Below are 17,946 nucleotides of genomic sequence, written 5' to 3' on the forward strand. Positions count from 1 at the left end.
CTGGGAGGTGTTCACTGTCAGAGAACTAGACCTGAGCCTCCCATGGATGCTGACCTCTAGGTCTGGCCCTTTACTCTGGATTGCAGGCACTGGAGGGATCTCGGCTTCTTCACTTCTAGGTCCAGGCTCTATGTAGCTTGTGGTTTCTCAGGTATCCTTTCCTCCAAGCTCCCAATTGTAGGCTTAATGGGCAGTTCTAAATGTCTGGGCTTTTGGATAGCTCTTTCTGGCTCCTGGTCCCAGGATCCTTAGGATTCAGGACTGGTCCCCAGGCAGGAAAGAAAAGGCAAGTGCCAACAGCGGCGCTGGTGCTGCCTCAGGGCAAGCCAGGCCTGCTGATTTCCCACCAGGTAAGCCTCTGGGCTAGGTCCCCCACCCCATAGTGTGCTTAGTAGCTGAGCTGTCTGGGCTGAGGGTGCTCCAAGCCGAAGAGGGGGCTCCAAACTTTCCAGGCTGTTGAGGCTGCTGCTGGGCAATTCCATGGTCTGGATCTCACTGCATGTACCTGGTAAGGCAGAAATGGAAGACAGGCAGTGGGGAGGAGGAGGTATGACCACTAGTGACAACTACAGGAGGTCAGTGATGAGGATGGGAAGTAGGTCACAAAAGTAGCAAGGGGCAGAGCAAAGAGAACCTAGAGTTGGGGGAAGAGTGACTCACAGCAACACGGAGGCCTCCTTTGGGCTTCAGGCTTGGGCAAGGGCTGCTGGAATAGACACAGCAGGGCCCCGTCCACCCTCTGGAAGATGTTGAGCATGAGCAGAGTCTGGCGAAGTTCAGGGGACAGGCCCCACTGCTCCTCCTCCAGCAACTCCCGGACCACTCCGAAGTCTTGTCTGAGCTGCAGCGCCCCCTGCAGGCTGAAAGAAGGCCAAGGTACAATGTGGCCACTTGCCTCTAACTGCTCTGCCCCCACCTATCCCCCTCCCTTTTTCCAGTTCCGTTCAGCCCACTGCCATTGTCTCCTTTTCTCCTCACCTGAACCGGATCCCATGCGTGAGGATGTGGTCAAGCCAGGCACCCAGGATGGCTGTCAGTGCCTGGCCAAGGGCAGGGGCCTGGGCTTGGGGTGGCAGTCCCTGCAATCCTTGCAACACAGGCTCCAGTACAGTACGAACCACCAACCCAGCATACTCACTAGGAATGCTGGGCAGTTCTGGAGTGAGAGAACAGAAAGGACAGGATATGAGGCTATAGGAGATCCTTTGAGGCCCTAACAGAGTGTTTGGGGGAAAATGATAGGATTTGTGGGGGCACAGAAGGTGAGGGCAAGGATGGAGACAGAGGAGTGGAGCTAGGATTTGGAAGGGTCAGGAGACTGTTACCCATGGGAACTGTGAAAGGGAATGCTAGGAAGAGGAGTTACCAGGAGAGAGCCGATGCCGCCAGTACCGACCCCGTGGCATGTAGAGTTCAAAGCCCTGTGTGGCTTGTTTATGACATGTTTGAAAAAAGAGACTTAGTGATTCTTCAGGCAGGAGCTGTGGAGATATGGAGAAAGTAAAAAGGGCTTATCTGCTAGGGACTTGCCAAATTACGATGCTCTTCTAAATCTGAGGTGTTCAGGATGCCTGGGTGGCTCAGCAGTTGAGCATCTGTCTTTGGCTCAGGGCATGATCCTGGAGCCCCAGGATCGAGTGCATGGAGCCTGCTTCTCCCTCTGCCTGTGTCTCTGCCTCTCTCTGTGTGTCTCGAATGAATGAATGAATGAATGAATAAATAAATAAATAAATAAATAAATAAATCTGAGGTGTTTAACCTTGCTTCCATAAAGCCCCAGAACAGAAGTGTGTATGCATAATTCCATGGGCTTGGACAGTTCTGAAGAGAGATGCCCTTTTATTGGGTTTTACTAAAGGCCTGGACCCAGGTCTATAATCTTTTATAGATTATAAAAGATTGTCTATAACCTAAAATAGACAATTGCCATAGGATTACCCTGTTCTCCTCAACTTTGGTTGTCTAAAAATCCTCCAGGTTAATTTTACTCTATAGGAACATTAATAGGAAAAAAAGAGGGAGACATCCTCAATACTACGAATGTTCCAAAGCAAATGCTAGAGAGAGGGGTCTGCATGATCTATAGACAGGCAGAAGCTGAAGAAAGAAAGGGGGAATTGTACGATCTTCCATCATCTATGAAAGGAAAGCAGGAACTATATGCAGACCATGAGTGATGACTGTAACTTTCTGAGATTCAGGAACCTTTGCAATGTCCTTGCGCTGAAATTTTTTTATACCCTACTTCCATTTACCCAGAGTAATAGTAAAGCAAGAAACGGCCTAGGTGCTGTTTTCGCTTCTGTGCTTTGATAGGTTATCTTTTTGTAATGAGAGAGCAAAAAAGAGGGGTCTCTACAGTCCATCTTGGAAAGGAACCCTAAGAAATGGGTAATGTGGTGGCAGCTCTGTAAAGAAAACATGATTAGATGCCTATTAGCCTGAATAGAGAAAGGGGTCTGGGGGCTGGACTGGGAGAAGTAGAGCTCATGTAGCTCCTGGTACATATCCTGACTACAGCCTATCCTAAATCTAAATTCTACCTCTCTTCTCCTGAAAACCAAAACTCCTTATTTATGCCAAGGAAATTACCCTTTTTTCAACTGATATTTGTTAGGAATCTCCCTGCACTCAACACTCTCAGAAGACACAAGGTCACACTATGAAATGGTTTTTCTGTCTGGGATGTTACAGTCCAGCTGGGAAGAAATCACATCTGATTCTTCTTTTCCATGCCAGTGCCCTATGCAGTAGAATGCCCAGAGCAGACTCCCAACACTGCAATTACCAGGCAGAGAAACAAGGCATGAAGAGTCATTTGCACAATGGTCAGTTCACATGGTAAGCACACTTTCCCTATCTCTGTTCTTATGTCTCCTCACCTCCCAACCTGACCACTGTAGCTGTATCAGACTCTATCATAGTCTCCACTATTCCCCTCCTGCTCTTCCCATGGCTATTACTCATGAGACAAAGCCCAGATTCTGTGGGCTGGTGTTCAGTGCCCTTCACAATATTATGCCAACCTAACTTCTCCACCACAGTCCCCCACTGAACCCACAAGCATGCACACATGCACACACATACACACAGGGAGCTTCTGCTTTGGTCAGGTCATCTCCCCACTACTCCCTCAAGGAACTATGAACTGACTGCCTCCAGTAACCCTTGCCATTCCTCTGAGGCTGCCTAACCGCCAGCTCCAGCCATAGACCCTGTACGGAGCTTCTGTAACAATATGCCTGCCACACTCTTCCTTCTTCAGAGTTTCTATGGCCATCATTTTCCAACATCCTCATGAGGAGCCTGCTCTGGGGTATGTTGAATTGAAGAAGGTAGCAATAAATTGAGGTAGAACAGGCAGATGTAGATGGTATGTTAAGGCTAAACTGTTAGGGGGGATGGTTCAGTGCATAGCACCAAGGCAGTGTAAGTAAGTAGGAATGCAGAGAGAAAAGGAGCAGGGGGACAAAGTCTGAACTCCATAGTCTTGTCCCTATTCAGGGCAGAGGGGAACTTGGGCAGGAAGAGAAAACAAAAAGACAGAGAAACATCTTCCATAGGAGAAACAGATACTCTGCAATATGGGGAAAAATTAAAACAGAAGTTTAATAATTTTATTCATAAGTTTAGAAGAAAAATATGAGAAGGCAGACAAGTGGATGAAGGTTATCACTGTGGAACAGGAACCAGAGGTGGAGTGGGGGCAATTAAAGTGCTGGGTTTTTTTCATCAGAAGCCTTCTAAAATAATATCCTATTTCTCTTTTAAACTATGGACGTGTATTACTTTAATAAAAATATAAGTGATATATTTAGAAAAGAGAAGGGACATCATCTCAAAACTAGTAAATAAAAGGAGTGTCTGGGTAGCTCAGTAGTTAAATGGCTGACTTCAGCTAAGTTATGATCTTAGGTCCTGGGATCCAGCCACCCCACCCCCACCCCTGTGTGCTCAGCAGGGAGTCTGCCTGGCACCTCCCTCTGCTCCTCCCCCTGTGTGTAAGTGCTCTCCCTCTGCCCCTCCACCTGCTTCTAAGTGCTCTCCCACTCTCTCTCCCAAATAAATAAAAGCTTTAAAAAAGCTAGTAAGTAAAAGGAAAGATTCAATCGTTTATCTTACCTTTTTTCTACAAAATATACTTCAGAGTAACCAAGTAACTAAGGAGGACAAACAATAGCCAAACTGTGGAAGGAGCCTCCGTGTCCATTGAAAGATGAATGGATAAAGAAAATGTGGTATATGTATACAATGGAATATTACTCAGCCATTAGAAACAACAAATACCCACTATTTGCTTCGATGTGGAGGGACCTGGAGGGTATTGTGCTGAGTGAAATAAGTCAATTGGAAAAGGACAAACATTATATGGTCTCATTCATTTGGGGAATATAAAAATTAGTGAAAGGGAATAAAGGGAAAGGAGAGAAAGTGAGTGAAAATATCAGTGAGGGCGAGAAAACATGAGAGACACCTAACTCTGGGAAATGAACAAGGGTTAGTGGAAGGGGAAGTGGGCAGGGGGGTGGGGTTACTGGGTGATGGGCACTGAGCGGGGCACTTGGCAGGATGAGCACTGGGTGTTATGCTATATGTTGACAAATTGAACTGCAATAAAAAATTTTAAAAAATTAAATTAATGAGGACAAATTTCACTTTATAGGAGTAAGTCAACTAATAAATGAAGAAATGATAGAATTTGAATATCGCCACTTTGCACCCCCTAATGAAATAATGGATCTGGGGATGCCTAGGTGGCTCAGCGGTTGGGCATATGCCTTTGGGTCAGGGCATGATCCCAGAGTCCTAGGATGGAGTCCCACATCGGGATCCCTCCATGGAGCCTGCTTCTCCCTCTGCCTATGTCTCTGCCTCTCTCTCTCTGTGCCCCTCATGAATAAATAAATAAAATCTTAAAAAAAAAAAAAAGAAAAAGAAATAATGGATCTAGGCAGTAATGATCAGTGGCTGTTAACATCACAAAATGAGAGCCTGACATAAACATGAAACAAAATTGACCATGAGTTGATAACTGTTAAAGCCTCAGGGTAGAAATATGGAGATCCATTATGCTTTTCTACTTTTGTATATGTTTGAAGTTTTCCATAACAACAAGTGAAAGAGAGAACAAAAAATGAACAGAGCAAGAAAAGATAAATTCAGCAGACTCCAAGGACATTCCAAGTCACTGGGATGTTTCACCACCACCACCCCAACCCCAAAGCTGGGCACAGAACTGACTCTTAAACTGCCACTGTCAGGACTCCTGCACTTCTCACCTGGATCTGTGCAGTTAGCTTCTGGATCTCTAGGGCCAGCTGCTGCTCCAGTTCAAGGGCCAAACTTTCCTCTGAGGCCAGTCTAGACAGAGCTGCTGCCTCCTGCAATAGAGGCTTTGGCAGAAACAGGAAGTGAGATTTGAGCCCAGCCCAGGCTGCTCCCCTTCCCACTCCCTAACTACTCACAGGTAAGTTCTTCTGGATCAGAAGCAGGAAGGAACCTGGGGCCCATGCTGCCAGATGCTGCTGAGTTCTGCCCAAAAACCAGACCAAGGTGGTCTGCAGGGTACAGAGCCCCAGAGCAAACAGTGCAGGACCTGGGGAGAGGAGGATGGAGTATCTGAGAGATCCAGAACCCCTCTGGGAGGAGGCAGGCTTCAGGACAGAGTAAAGGCATAAAGGGGACATCTTCAACTGTTCTGTTTCCTCCATCCCCAGCACCTTGTCTCACCTGGATGCTGACAGAAGAGCAGCCCTGACCTGGGTTCTCGAAGGGCATCCAAGAGAGGAGGAAAGAGCTGTTGCAAAAGTTCAGCGGTATGAGAGGATGAGGTAGGGCTGCTCTGATCTTCACCAGCAGATCCCAAGGCCTGGCAGAAGCCTGAGGATGAGGGATACGGTTTGATGAGGAAGGGGCAATCTGGGGCTGTGTCATTCCCAATGCCCCTTCCTTCTCTCTCACCTTGGTCCCAGCTCCAGATAAGAGACTGATGAAATAGGCTGCGACACAAAGAAGCCAACTCCTTCTCACACTCCTGAGGCAGGGATGCTAGTGGGAGAAATGGCTCTGGAGCCTGAAAAGAAGGCCTCTCTTTTCCAGAACCACTGCCCACTCAATGACAGCGGAAGAGGAGAGGCTCCCACCAAGACTCAAGACTTGAGTAGAAAGCAAGACTGGCCTAGAAAGCCCAGATGCTTTAGCCTGTCAGGTGGGGAGGGGAGTTGGGGAGGGGCGTAAGGGGTGGGGGTTGTAGTGTTTATTCTAAAGGGCCTGCTTTTGCAGTCTGGCTGGCCGGGGAATGAGGTGGCTAGGGAGAAGAAAGAGACCCCAGACTGCCCAAATGCCCACCCAGGCCCATCACTCACCCTGACCCAGTGCCTGACTCAGCTGTTGTACCACTGTCCTGCGGTCCCTCCAGGGTCCTAGACTTAGGTCCAGACTCTGAGCACAAGCTGCCCACAGCAGGGTCCAGTACTGGCTCCACAGGGCTCCAGCCCCTCCAAGCCCCAGTCTGCTGTTGGCTGGATCCGTCACGCCCCCCAGCAGCCTTAGCAGCCCGGGCAGCAGCTCCCGCTCCTCTTGGCACCGACTGCGGAGCTGATCCCGCAAGCCTGATCCCTTGAGCGCCTCATCTAGCTGCCCTGCCACCTGGCAACCCCGCTCCCCCGTCAGGAGGCGGAGCACACGGGAAGGCGGGAAAGGGCGCGCAGCCCCTGGGACGGGGCTCAAGGCTTTTCCCTGCAGCTGGTGGTAGGCGGGAAGCGCCAGCAGCACGTCGGCAAGTTGGGACGACCAGCCGGGGCTGGCTGGCTCCCGACCCAGAGCTCGAAGCTGCATCTGGATGGCAGCATCCAGGCACTGGGCGGCCAGTCCGGCGGGCCGCGCCAGGAGTAGCGGCACGCGAGTCTCCAGCAGGCCGATTCGCAGGACGGCCCCTCGGGAAGGGTGCAGGAGCAGGTCGCCGCACAGCTGAGGCAAGGGGCCGGGGGCCGGCGCGCTGGGGCTCAGGATCCTCAGGAGGCGCACAGCCGCCTGTAGGTGGCGGGCGCAGTCGCGGGCTTGGAGGAGCTGCTCCCGCTCGCGAAGCAGCCGCAGCAACACGGCCCGGAGACGCTGCAGCGCGGGAGGGCTTGGGCGGCCGTCTGCAGCCTCCCGCCACCAGCCCGCGGCGCCCGCCTCGTGGTGCTCTCCCGCGTCCGCCGGCGCCGCCCACCACGGCTGCCCTCCTGGAGCTCCGCCGGGCCGCGGGTCCTGGCAGGGAATGCTCCCGGCAACTGGCAGCCCCTGCCAGCCACGAGAGTCCCCGCGAAGAGCCCCCGCCTGCCTTCTCTGCCCCCGCTCCTCCACAGCGCCCCCGGGTTGCGCCCTCGACGGCGGCACCGCAGCGAGCGGAGGCAGAAGGCCACCGGAGCGAGACGCCTGGGCCATGGGGCGCCCGAACGAACCTAACGATTCCTACTTGCCCGCCCCGCCCAACGCCCGCGGCCGCCGGGACTCCGCCTGGTCCCGGGAGCCGTCATCTCTAGCCCGCGCGCCGCCGGGACCGACGTGGCCTCTCTCGCGCTCCGTAACCGGAGGCTCTGCCCCTAACAAAGATGGCGGCCTACTCCGTCCTACGCCGCCCGTCGGCGGTGCCGGACACCCGACCGTCTTTCACTTTCGGGTCACTGTTGATAGGAGATGGCGCCGGTTCCGAAGACAGTGGGGCGGATAAAGCTAGGTAAGCAGGTGTGGCAAGACGGGAGGGGGTCCAGGAGGGTAGGGACAGCCCCACTTGGGTGTGTCTTCAGTAGGGTCTTGTGCGGTGGGCGGAAGGCTCCGGCCCCTCCTTCCCGAGTCCCTTGACGCGTCGCCGCCTTCCTTTACTATCATAGACTGTCCTCTGCTGCCTGGCTGCCCGCTGGGGGCCGCTGCTGCCCCCAAACTCTGCAAGGAATTCCGCCCTGAGGACTATGGCGCCGAGGTAAAAAGGACTCCTCGCTCCCCCTAGCCCTGTTTATCTCGGTCACGCCTCTTTCCAGTCAGCTGTGCTGAGCCCCGCCACAGCTGGGCGCCACACCGGACTCCCAGGGCTCCGCGGAGGGGCGCCTGGTAAACGGAGGGTGGTGGCCGTGGGCAGGATTGGGCGGACGAGGGTCTCCGAGGCGAGGATTGAGGAGTGGGCGGGAGTTGCACAGGGCAAGATACTAAGAACGGAGGGAACAGTGTGAGCAAAGTCGCCAAGGCAAGGAAAAGTTTAGAGAACACTGAAGTCAGATTTGAGTGGTTTGGCTGGAACTGTTAGAAATGAAGTGGGGGCGGGGGGATGAAGTGGGAAAAAGGCAGCAAGTGGCTTGAAACGCTTTTTGTCTGGCACAAGGGCTTGGATGTCCTCAACTAGGTGATAGTGTGTTGAAGGAGGAAGACGATCAGATTTGGAAGCACTGAGAAGGTGTATTTCCAGCTGCTTCCTGGGTATCTCCAAAACCCCAAACTCACCAAGTCCAGAAGTTAATTCATCATCTTTGCAAGTTGGATGTTTTTCTCTAATCTAAATTTTGGCTGATAACACAAACTGACATCCAGTTGCTTAATGCAGAACTCTAAAAATCATTGTATATAATCCTCCCTTTCCCTTACCTCACACATTGAGTCAGTCACTAAAATCCACTTCAGAAATGTCTCTTGACTCAAGCCCGTCATTTCTATTACTGCCCCTGCTGCCACTGGCTTAGTTCAAGAATTCATTCTTTCTGGCCTGAAGAGTCACTGTGGCTTGCTTAACTAAACACTCCACCCCTAGAATCATCTCCTTCCCCAGTGCTATTTCACTTGAGTGCTTCACTCCCCAGATCAGTCCCACTCCCATCACTGACAAGTCAAAGCCCAAACTCATTGGATCACACAGGGTTCTTCAGACCCAGCTCCTAGCTGCATCTCTAATAGAATGGTATCCTCACCAGTCTCTCTGCTTTTGCTCATTCAACACTTACTGAGCACCAACGATGTACCAGGCACTGTTTTTAGGCACTTGGAAGACAGCAGTAAACCAACACAAAAATCTATTTATCTATCTATCTATTTATTTATTTATTTATTTAAAGATTTTTATTTATTTATTCATAAGAGACACAGAAAGAGAGGCAGAGACACAGGCAGAGGGAGGAGAAGCAGGGTCCGTGCAAAGAGCCTGACATGGGACTCAATCCCAGGAATCCTGGATCAGGCCCTGAGCCAAAGGCAGATGTTTAACCACTGAGCCACCCGGGCATCCCACAAAAATCCTTTTAGTCAATGAATTAGAAGCATCTAGTGGAGGCAGCCAGTCAACAAGTAAACAATATAGTATACCAAATATGAAAAGTACAAGGGAAAGTATAACAAGGATGGGGAGTGCTGAGTGGAATTGAGTTTCTTTTTTTTTTCAAGGGAATAGGGCGCCCTGGTGGCTCAGTTGGTTAAGCATCTGCTTTCAGCTCAGGTCATGATCCCAGAGCCCCACATCAGGCTCCCTGTTCAGTAGGAAATCTGCACCTCCCTCTGCCCCTCCCACCACTTGTTCTCTCGTCACTCTCTCTCAAATAAATAAAATGTTTATAAAAAATAAAGGGAAGGGATCCCTGGGTGGCGCAGCGGTTTGGCGCCTGCCTTTGGCCCAGGGCGAGATCCTGGAGACCCGGGATCGAATCCCACATCGGGCTTCCGGTTCATGGAGCCTGCTTCTCCCTCCGCCTGTGTCTCTGCCTCTCTCTCTCTCTCTCTCTCTCTCTCTCTCTCTCTGTGACTATCATAAATAAATTAAAAAAATAAAGGGAATAGTCAGAAATGGCCTCTTGGAGAAGGTTTAAGCAGAGATCTGAAGGGGTGAGTCATTCACGGGGGAAAGAGCATTCCAGGGAGAGGAAGTAACACAGACAAAAGCCTTGAGATGGGAGCACACTTGATGTGTGTAGGAACTTCAGAGGAGACCACTCACCACTGTAGTTAGAGATAGGACCAGAGGGTAGGAGATGATTCATGGAGTACTGAGGATCCAGATTGTGTTGGGCCATGTGGTGAATTAAGAGAATAGCACAGACTGTGCTCTGGGGAGAGGTAGAAGGTCAAGGTAATCCCTTTTTTGTTTATTTTTAGAAATGGCTAGACTGGGCCAGTTAGGAAGTTGAATTAAACCCACCAGGAAATTGAATTTGAGAGTAAGACTTGATGGAAGCACACAGCAGTGTAAATGAAGATGCTGTTGAGTCAGGGCTGTCTCCTGAAGGATATTCTGGCTCTGAAACTGTTTAGAAACTTGACTATCCCTCAGTGATCTGAAGTCCTTCCTGTGTATTAGTTTAGCACTCTGCCGTTTCATGTAGCTTCTAACTTTCTCAGTCAGTGGGCCACCACCTAGTCAGGTATGGTGCCCTGTTCAGGCCCGAAGATGCCACACGGGGACAAGATGACTCCTGTCCTCCTCCAAAGCTGACACTGAGGAAATGATTCTTATAAGAATCACAGAATGACAGGGAAAGATTTGAAGAGTCTCATCTCATTTTGTGAATGATGAAGCCAAGGTTCAGAGAGGTTAAATGACTTGTCCAAAGTCAAACAGCCAGGCAGTCGCAAAGCCAGAACTAAGATGTGAATAGCAAAGTGTTCTTTCCAGTTCTATGCTTCTCGCCAATTGAGAGAGCAATAAAAAGCAGTGAATAATAAGGTTCTAAATTATATGACACAGACTATGTGAGTACAGCTTGTGAGTGAGGGCAGAGATCATCGGAGATAAAGAGGTTTGAGGGAAGGTGGAATTGGAGTTTGAAGGTGAGACAAAGTGTGGGGAGAAGCTCGGAGCCAGGAGGGATTCGGGGACAGTTGGGAGGAAGATCCCAACACTGGAAGGAACCTGATAGCAGAGGGATGATGGCAGCCAGGCAGGAGCGAATTACAAAGGAAGATTGGGAAGGTTAGCCAGGGGGTTTTTTGGAAGACTTCAAAGCCCAGGCTGAGGAGCTAGACTCAGTTTTGCCTATGGCCCTGGCAGTGGGGGATTACTGGACGTTCCTGAGTAGGGATGTATCTGTTGAGAGCTTGGTTTGGGGGGGAAACAGATGGAGTACAGGGGAGAGGCCAACCAGGAACTGCTGTATACATTTAGGCATGAGGTAGTTCCAGCGTGGGTTATATGGGGTTGCTCATAATCAAGGATATGGTGGGGGACATAGCTGGAAGAACAGGTAAGAGGGCTCTTTCAGGGACATCAGTGTAGCTGACTTGGTGGCAGGTCAAAGGAAGATCTTGTATGATGGAAAAGGCTGGGCTGAAGGCCACACACAACCCTTGGGAAGCAGGAGAGTAGTGAAGGAGGTAATATACCAGGAAAGCCAAAGCAGTGTGTCTTAAGGACACTGAGTGGAGAGAAATCAATCTGTAAGATTCTCCAGGCTAGGTGGCTGGTTTGTGGTTGCCATGGTGGAGGGATCAACCCAGCCAAGCCCCTAGAACTACCCCCAACATCAGCTTCCCTTCCCTTCCCCCTTCCAGGACACAGTGGATTTTCTTCGACGGCTTGTGGAGAGTGATCCCCAGCACCTGCACCAGATCCATGTGGATAGGAGCAGCGGGCGGCTACAGCTGTGGCACCATGGTGGGGGGTGCAGGGGCCTGGGCCCAAGGATTGAGGCTGGGCTCTGAGATTGGGCCCTGGGGAAGGCTAGCCCTCAGATGCTCCTTTCTCTCATGTTCCTTTTTCTTTCCCTTCTCCTTATCCCTCCTGACAGATTACCTCCTAGACCATTTCTGTGATGAGGGGAAAATGCCTGGACAGAGTGAAAGGACCAAGGGGGCCAAGGGACTGGGGACATACTGTAGTCTCCAGAAGTCCTTTCTGTATCCTCCCCAAGGGCCTGAGCCCTGTGCTCCTAGCCCCTCTTCCTCTGCCAGTTCAGACAGCCTCCTGCAGGTGGCCATGCCCCAGAAGCTCCTGCTGACTGAAGAGGTGAGACTGCCAGCAAGGGGCTTCCACCTCTCCCAGTGCTCTTACAACTGCCATATTCCATGTAATACATCTGTATTGTCCCCTCAGCTGGGCCCAGCCTTTCAGGGTCTTTCCAGACTTCTGGCCTCTCTTTGGCTTTCTTATTCTCTGCCTCTCTGTCATCTGGTTTTCCTTCTCCAGGAAGCAAACCATCTGGCTGAGGAGCTGGTGGCTGAAGAGGAGCGCATGAAACAGAAAGCAGAAAAGAAAAGACTCAAAAAGAAGGTAGCTGGAGGGCAGAAGGATGGGAACCCAGAGGTATCTAGGAGAGGGATGCTTTGTGAGCACAGGAGAGAACTCAAGGTGGCCCATTGTGGACCCTCTTGCCAGAGGGGGCCGAGGGGCTCAGAGCTTGGACAGAGAGGGTCTTGTGGAAGCCATATGGTATGGTGGTTCTGGAGTCACACTATGCTGCCTGGGTTGGAATCTGGCTCTTTCTTACTGTGAGACCTCTGCCTGGTGACTCTCCTGTCTGCTTTTTCACCTGCAGCATAAGGATAACAACAAAATCTACCTCATGGAGTTTTAGGGATTAAATGAGATAGTGTACGCAAAGCTCTTAACGTGGTACACAATGTATAGTCTGTATTGTACGCATAAAGAATTGGCTTCAAGATACAAATTGTGTGTATGTTTACATATAGTGTTCAAAATATGTCATTAGCATCATTGCCGTTATCATTGCAGCGTCAAAAGGATCGCAAGCGACAGGAGCGCTTGGAGCAGGAGGGCGGGGAGCCCAAGGTGAGTGTCTACAGGCAGATATGAAGAACACTAAGTGCCGGAGGGTGGGACCTGAGAAGGCAGGCAGCTCAAGGTGATCCCCACCTGCCTTCCCTCCAGGTTGAGGCCACCCCAAATGGGGATGGGAGCCCTCCATCCAGCCCCAGGAACCTTGCTCAGGGACAGTGTGATGAGGAAGAGGTGAGAGCACCCCACCCTGCTTCCTTCACTTCTTGGTCTCTGTCCACCTTCCCTCCCCCTCCTGCAGAACATACTTTATCCCCATCCCTTCCTGACTTTCCTTTTTGTTCGCAGGACTCACTGGATCTGTCTAGCACTTTTGTGTCTCTGGCTTTGCGCAAGGTTGGGCGCAAGGAGGATTGGCCTCTTGGTGCCCGCAGAGAGAAGGGACTGAACCCGGAACCTCGAGGCAAAACCCGGGGCCCCCATCAGAAGATGCACCAGGAGGAAGAGAGCTCTCGGATAGAAGAGAGCCCCAGGCAGAGTCCTAAGGCAGAGGTGAGGTGACCAGTAGGAGTTTTCTGGCTCTAGGATTAAGAGATCTGGGGTCAAGCTCGATCACGGTCATCCTGACCCTGGGTAGTTTCTTCTGCAGGAAGGTAGGGCTGGTACCATCTTGCAGAACTGTCATAAGAATTACATAAGTTGGATGAGGCTGACTGCAATATTCATTGTTTGAACAAAGGAGAAGGATTTGGGGAGGCTGAGGCCTGAGTCCTGTTTGACTTTGCTCCCCATCCCTAGGCATGTCCGGGACTGCTGGCAGCTGCCTTACAGCAGAGCCAGGAGCTGGCAAGTGAGACTCTCTCCACACACCCCCACCCCACCCTCCCTCCCTCACCCTCCCTCCTCACCCTACTCTCCCTGGGATAGGCCCATCTGAGCCCCCCCACCTTCTCTCTTCCCTAGTGTTGGGTACCAGCTTTGCCCAAAATGGTTTCTACCACAAGGCTGTGGTTCTCTTCACCCAGGCTCTGAAGCTCAACCCCCGGGATCATCGGTGAGTAGGGGCTTGGCCACTGTGCTGGGAGGTCAGGGCAAGGCAAAGTGTTGAAGATCCAGACTTTTGGCCACTTTGTCTTTATCAGGTTGTTTGGAAACCGTTCTTTCTGCCATGAGCGGCTGGGTCAGCCAACATGGGCCCTGGCCGATGCCCAGGTGGCTCTTACCCTGCGACCTGGCTGGCCCCGGGGCCTCTTCCGCCTGGGCAAGGCCTTGATGGGACTGCAGGTATTGGGTCTGAGACTGGAAGCATGGGCAGAATTTGGGTAGTGTGGTATAGGGTTTGGGTCTATATTGCCATTTTGTAGTAAAGCTCCTAGTACCACAGTGTCACAGTGTTAGCAGCACTAGGAGCTGATGTGGGTTTGGGGAGGGGGCAGTTATAATTTCCCTCATTCCCTCGATACCTACACTTTCCTCTTTCCAATCCCTCTGGGACAAAAGCGTTTTGAGGAGGCAGCTGCTGTGTTCCAGGAGACTCTGAGAGGCGGCTGCCAGCCTGACGCAGCCCGGGAGCTCCACTCTTGCCTTCTGCACCTCGCTCTGGTAAGGGAGCTGGGCCCATTGGCAGACCACGGGGGCAGCAGGAAAACTGGCTGCAGTTTCCACATTGAGCTCTGCTCCCTTCCACCTCAGGCCGGTAGTGAGGGCAGGAACAGGTGGGATGAGGGGCGTGAGCTGTGCTGCCGAGAAGGAGAAATAAGTGCGGCTCCCTCTCTCTCCACAGCAGGATCCGCAAAGAGGAGGAATCCAGGAACCACCTGGCTTCCCGCAACCATTCTGCCGTGCTGGGCCCAGTGTCTCAAGCCTCCTGCCTGTCAGCCGCCCTCCAAGCGCTGCTCCAAGAGCCTCTGTCCTCCTGTCTGCACCCTGGCCTCATCTCCCTTGTCACCTGAGCCACTCCAACTCGCCCATCCCCCAGACTCTCCATCTCCAGGGCCCCTCAAAGGGCTCTGGTATCAGGACCGTGGCCCCAGCATCTACCTCAGGCCAGATGATGGAGGATCAGTACCTCATAGGACAGGGCTATGTGTGTATCCCATAGCTCCCTGCATATCTTGAGACCTTGTAGTCTAAAACCATAATTAAAGATTCCCCCGGTGGTCACTCCTCTTGCCACGGAGACCTGATGAAAGAAAGGAGCCCCATGTCCACTGAAACAACCTTTCTTTGATTCTGAAGCAGATGGCTTCCTCTGGGGGCAGTAAGGAGAAAGAAAATCCACCAAGGCTCAGGAGGGAACTGCACGAAAGTTCAGGTCTTCAGACTCCAACAGACCCAGCAGGAAGCATACGGGGTTGCTCTGGGTTTGCTCTGCGTCTTGGCCCTGAGGGATTCATTCACCAGCCAGAACTCTGTGCTCAAGAATGGGGTTAGGGGATGAGTGAGGCCTGAGTCCCCCCACCCCCTTCACTTTCCTGAACCCAGCTCTCACCTGTTTTCTTGTAGCCCGAGCCCTGCATGCCTCATTTCCTGTCATTTGGTGCATATTCTGACCGCTCCTTTGTCCAATAGCCTCACTTCCTCCAAATACTAGAAGATTCACTGGGGTTTGCATTTGAGAAGTCCCTTACCAGCTCCTGCCTGGAATAGGCAGGGTTCCCAAATCTCCACCTCCCCACTGCTGGCTCTTCTGCTGATGGGACCTCAGCAGGCACCCAGGCTGCTGCTACTGTGGCCATGCTCTTTCTTCACTCCAGCACTGGGCATTGTTTTTGTTTGTTTTGTTTTTTAAATATTTTACTTATTTATCCACAAGAGACACAGAGAAAGAGGCAGAGACACAGGCAGAAGGAGAAGCAGGCTCCATGCAGGGAGCCCAGCATGGGACTTGATCCTGGGTCTCCAGGGTCACACCCTGGGCCAAAGGCAGCGCTAAACCACTGAGCCACCCGGGCCACCCCCAGGACTGGGCGTTGTAATGAGCATTTCCACCAAGGGTCACTGCCCCCCCCAAAGAAAGCTGTCATTCCCTACTGCCCGTGTAATAATCACGGTCTTTTGGGTTCTCTAAGATCCTGGCAGCTTCCTCTCTACCCCTGCCTGGGACTCTCCCAGCTCATTGAAATGTGGATCTGCAGGGGACTTTTAGGTCTCCCAGAATGCTTCGCCTAGAGGAACCGTTCATCAGGATAAAATGATCCTTTCTGCCTTAAGGTCTTGACAACACCATTCACACCTGTATAGGAGGTGTTGAAACACCTCCTTTACATAGGGCTTTCCCAAATTCCTTTTGTTTATGGAGCAAGCTCCTTAGATACTGTGTAGCAGACTGAAATCTGCCATTGCTGGTTGGGTCATCTTGAGCAGGTCTCATAACATCTGTGCCTCAGGTCCCTCCACTGTAAAATGGGGCAGTTCTACTTCTCAGGGCTGTTGTGATTACTGAAAGAGTGTGAGGAAATACCTACCAAGTGCCTGGTACATTATGGATGCTAAATAAACTGGATTTTGTCTGCAAGGGTCCTACATATTTATGATTCCTACAGTGAGAAGAGATAAGTTGTTGCTTATTTCACAAAATACAGACTCCCTGGGGCTGCAGCTCTCCAAGCATAGGCATTGAATCTGCAGCAACCTGGGAAGTTGTTGCAAATGTACATTGTCAGGCCCTACCCTAGACCTTCTAAATCAGGGGCCCGGCAATTTGTTTCGTGAATCCCTCCAGGTGATCCTAATGCCCAACCACTTGTTTTAGGATCTGACAGAGGATATACCATCTGGAGGCTATCTTGGTGGGAGAGATTTGAGTTTTGTTCACCTCCGGCTTGATTATGAGAAGTGGAAGCACTGGGCTAGAATTTAGGAGGCCTCAAGTAGAGGGGGATTATGGCCTAGAGCCAATTAATTTGCCTCAATATACTTTCCTAACAAGAATTCTTTGCTCTGGGAGTTCTTTGTTCATGCCTAGTTGGGGAGAGGTGGTTGTGTTTGTTTGAGGGATGATTACGTTATGGTGACTCCATTAGAGGCCTGTGCATGTGGCCTTCTTGTTCTAGGCAGCAAGGAGGTACTTCCCTACTTTGGGGTCTCCACTAGGGTTCCTCAAAGAATGGGCACCCATCACTACTGTGTGGTATCTTTGCTTTTAGACTAAGTTGGCTCCTTGCTCTTCCAGCCACTCAGAGAAATGTCCCCTCCCCAGTAGCTTGTGACCTATCCTGGACTTGAATCTTCTCTGAGAGCCACAGGACTCCTGACATCTTGTCCCCATTTTGCCCCCTACACACTGCTGACTGGTAGGGTTCCAACCCAGCAGCCTGAGTTCTGAGTCCCTAGGGTTGAAATGCACAGTGACCAATCATCCCGGTTTTCCTGGGACTGAGGGATTTCCTGGAGTGGGAGATTTTCAGTGCTGAACCTGGGAAAGTCCTTGGCCAGCAGGAATGAGTCTGTCACTCTAAAGGTTCCAGAGAGGCAGCCTTAGGAAGGAGATGAAGGAAATGAGAAGGGGCCCTAAACCAGAACCAGGGTGTGTGTGTGTTGTCTACATGTATACAAAGGGCAACACAGGTGCAAGGAATACTTTTCGTATGATGGCTGACAAAGTCTTAGCCCTAGGCCAGTAGTCCTTATTTCAGTCCATGATGCCATTTTTCTTCTGGTTGCTCAGGTTTGTGAGGTTGTCACTGATTGATGAAATTTTCAGTCACCGGGATAATCACACAGATTCCTCTTTTACAGCCTCCCCCACCTGCCAAGTCTGGCCCTGGATTCTCTCAGCTCTGACCTTCTGCAGCGCCCAGAGATACAATCCTTTCTCAGGTCCCTGCAGTCCCCAGTCCACCTTACACTTGCAGCCAGACTAGCCTGCTCTAATGCTGCTGGCATGGCTCTCCCCTCTAAAACCTCCAAGGACCACAGTCAATGTACAGTACAATGCCTAAATTCCTACCTTTGGCCCTTTCTCCCCTGCTTTCTTTATAAACCATTTTCTTCTCTCAAGCCCAGTTAGAGTTACAGGGACAGAACCGTAGTGGCCAAAAGAATGAGCCCCTGAGGCAGGCAAGCAAGCAGGTTAGTGCCAGCCCCACCATTTACAAGCTTCATAACATGACCAAGCCTTCTTGAGTTTCTGATTCAGTCTCTTTACACTTAGAAAGCCTCATGATCTCCTGGGATAACTGTGAAGGTTAATCCATGCAAAACACTTGAATTGTGCTCAATAAGTGGTAGCTACTAACTGCCAGGTTCCCTTCTGC

At 51.2% G+C, this 17,946-nt stretch overlaps 2 protein-coding genes across 6 annotated transcripts; one reads left to right on the plus strand and one right to left on the minus strand.

Moving 5' to 3' along the window:
• Nucleotides 1–43: 43 nt before the first annotated feature.
• On the minus strand, nt 44–7,468 carry CCDC142 (coiled-coil domain containing 142). Of its 2 annotated transcripts, XM_041754511.1 has the most exons (9): nt 6,366–7,468; nt 5,962–6,048; nt 5,731–5,880; nt 5,466–5,596; nt 5,280–5,393; nt 1,367–1,481; nt 979–1,156; nt 661–860; nt 44–505 (listed from the first exon to the last, which is right to left on the minus strand). In XM_041754511.1, exons 1-9 carry the CDS (start codon nt 7,426–7,428, stop codon nt 249–251), a joined length of 2,295 nt encoding a protein of 764 aa, XP_041610445.1. In that variant the 5' UTR covers nt 7,429–7,468; the 3' UTR covers nt 44–248. The 2 variants fall into 2 exon arrangements, with proteins under 2 accessions (XP_041610445.1, XP_041610446.1); XM_041754512.1 differs by lacking the exon at nt 5,962–6,048.
• On the plus strand, nt 7,333–16,205 carry TTC31 (tetratricopeptide repeat domain 31). 4 transcript variants are annotated; one of them, XM_041754516.1, is made up of 13 exons: nt 7,333–7,720; nt 7,875–7,963; nt 11,506–11,608; nt 11,742–11,959; nt 12,140–12,223; nt 12,686–12,742; nt 12,842–12,922; nt 13,037–13,240; nt 13,487–13,538; nt 13,652–13,742; nt 13,831–13,972; nt 14,189–14,290; nt 14,472–16,205. In XM_041754516.1, exons 1-13 carry the CDS (start codon nt 7,681–7,683, stop codon nt 14,787–14,789), a joined length of 1,581 nt encoding a protein of 526 aa, XP_041610450.1. In that variant the 5' UTR covers nt 7,333–7,680; the 3' UTR covers nt 14,790–16,205. The 4 variants fall into 4 exon arrangements, with proteins under 4 accessions (XP_041610450.1, XP_041610447.1, XP_041610448.1 ...); XM_041754513.1 differs by having other exon boundaries at nt 7,661–7,720; nt 11,506–11,959; XM_041754514.1 differs by having other exon boundaries at nt 7,661–7,720; nt 11,506–11,959; nt 14,475–16,205.
• The last annotated feature ends 1,741 nt before the right edge of the window (nt 16,206–17,946 follow it).

Source organism: Vulpes lagopus, chromosome 5, assembly GCF_018345385.1.
Source record: "Vulpes lagopus strain Blue_001 chromosome 5, ASM1834538v1, whole genome shotgun sequence".
In the NCBI taxonomy this organism is placed as follows: Eukaryota; Metazoa; Chordata; class Mammalia; order Carnivora; family Canidae; genus Vulpes; species Vulpes lagopus.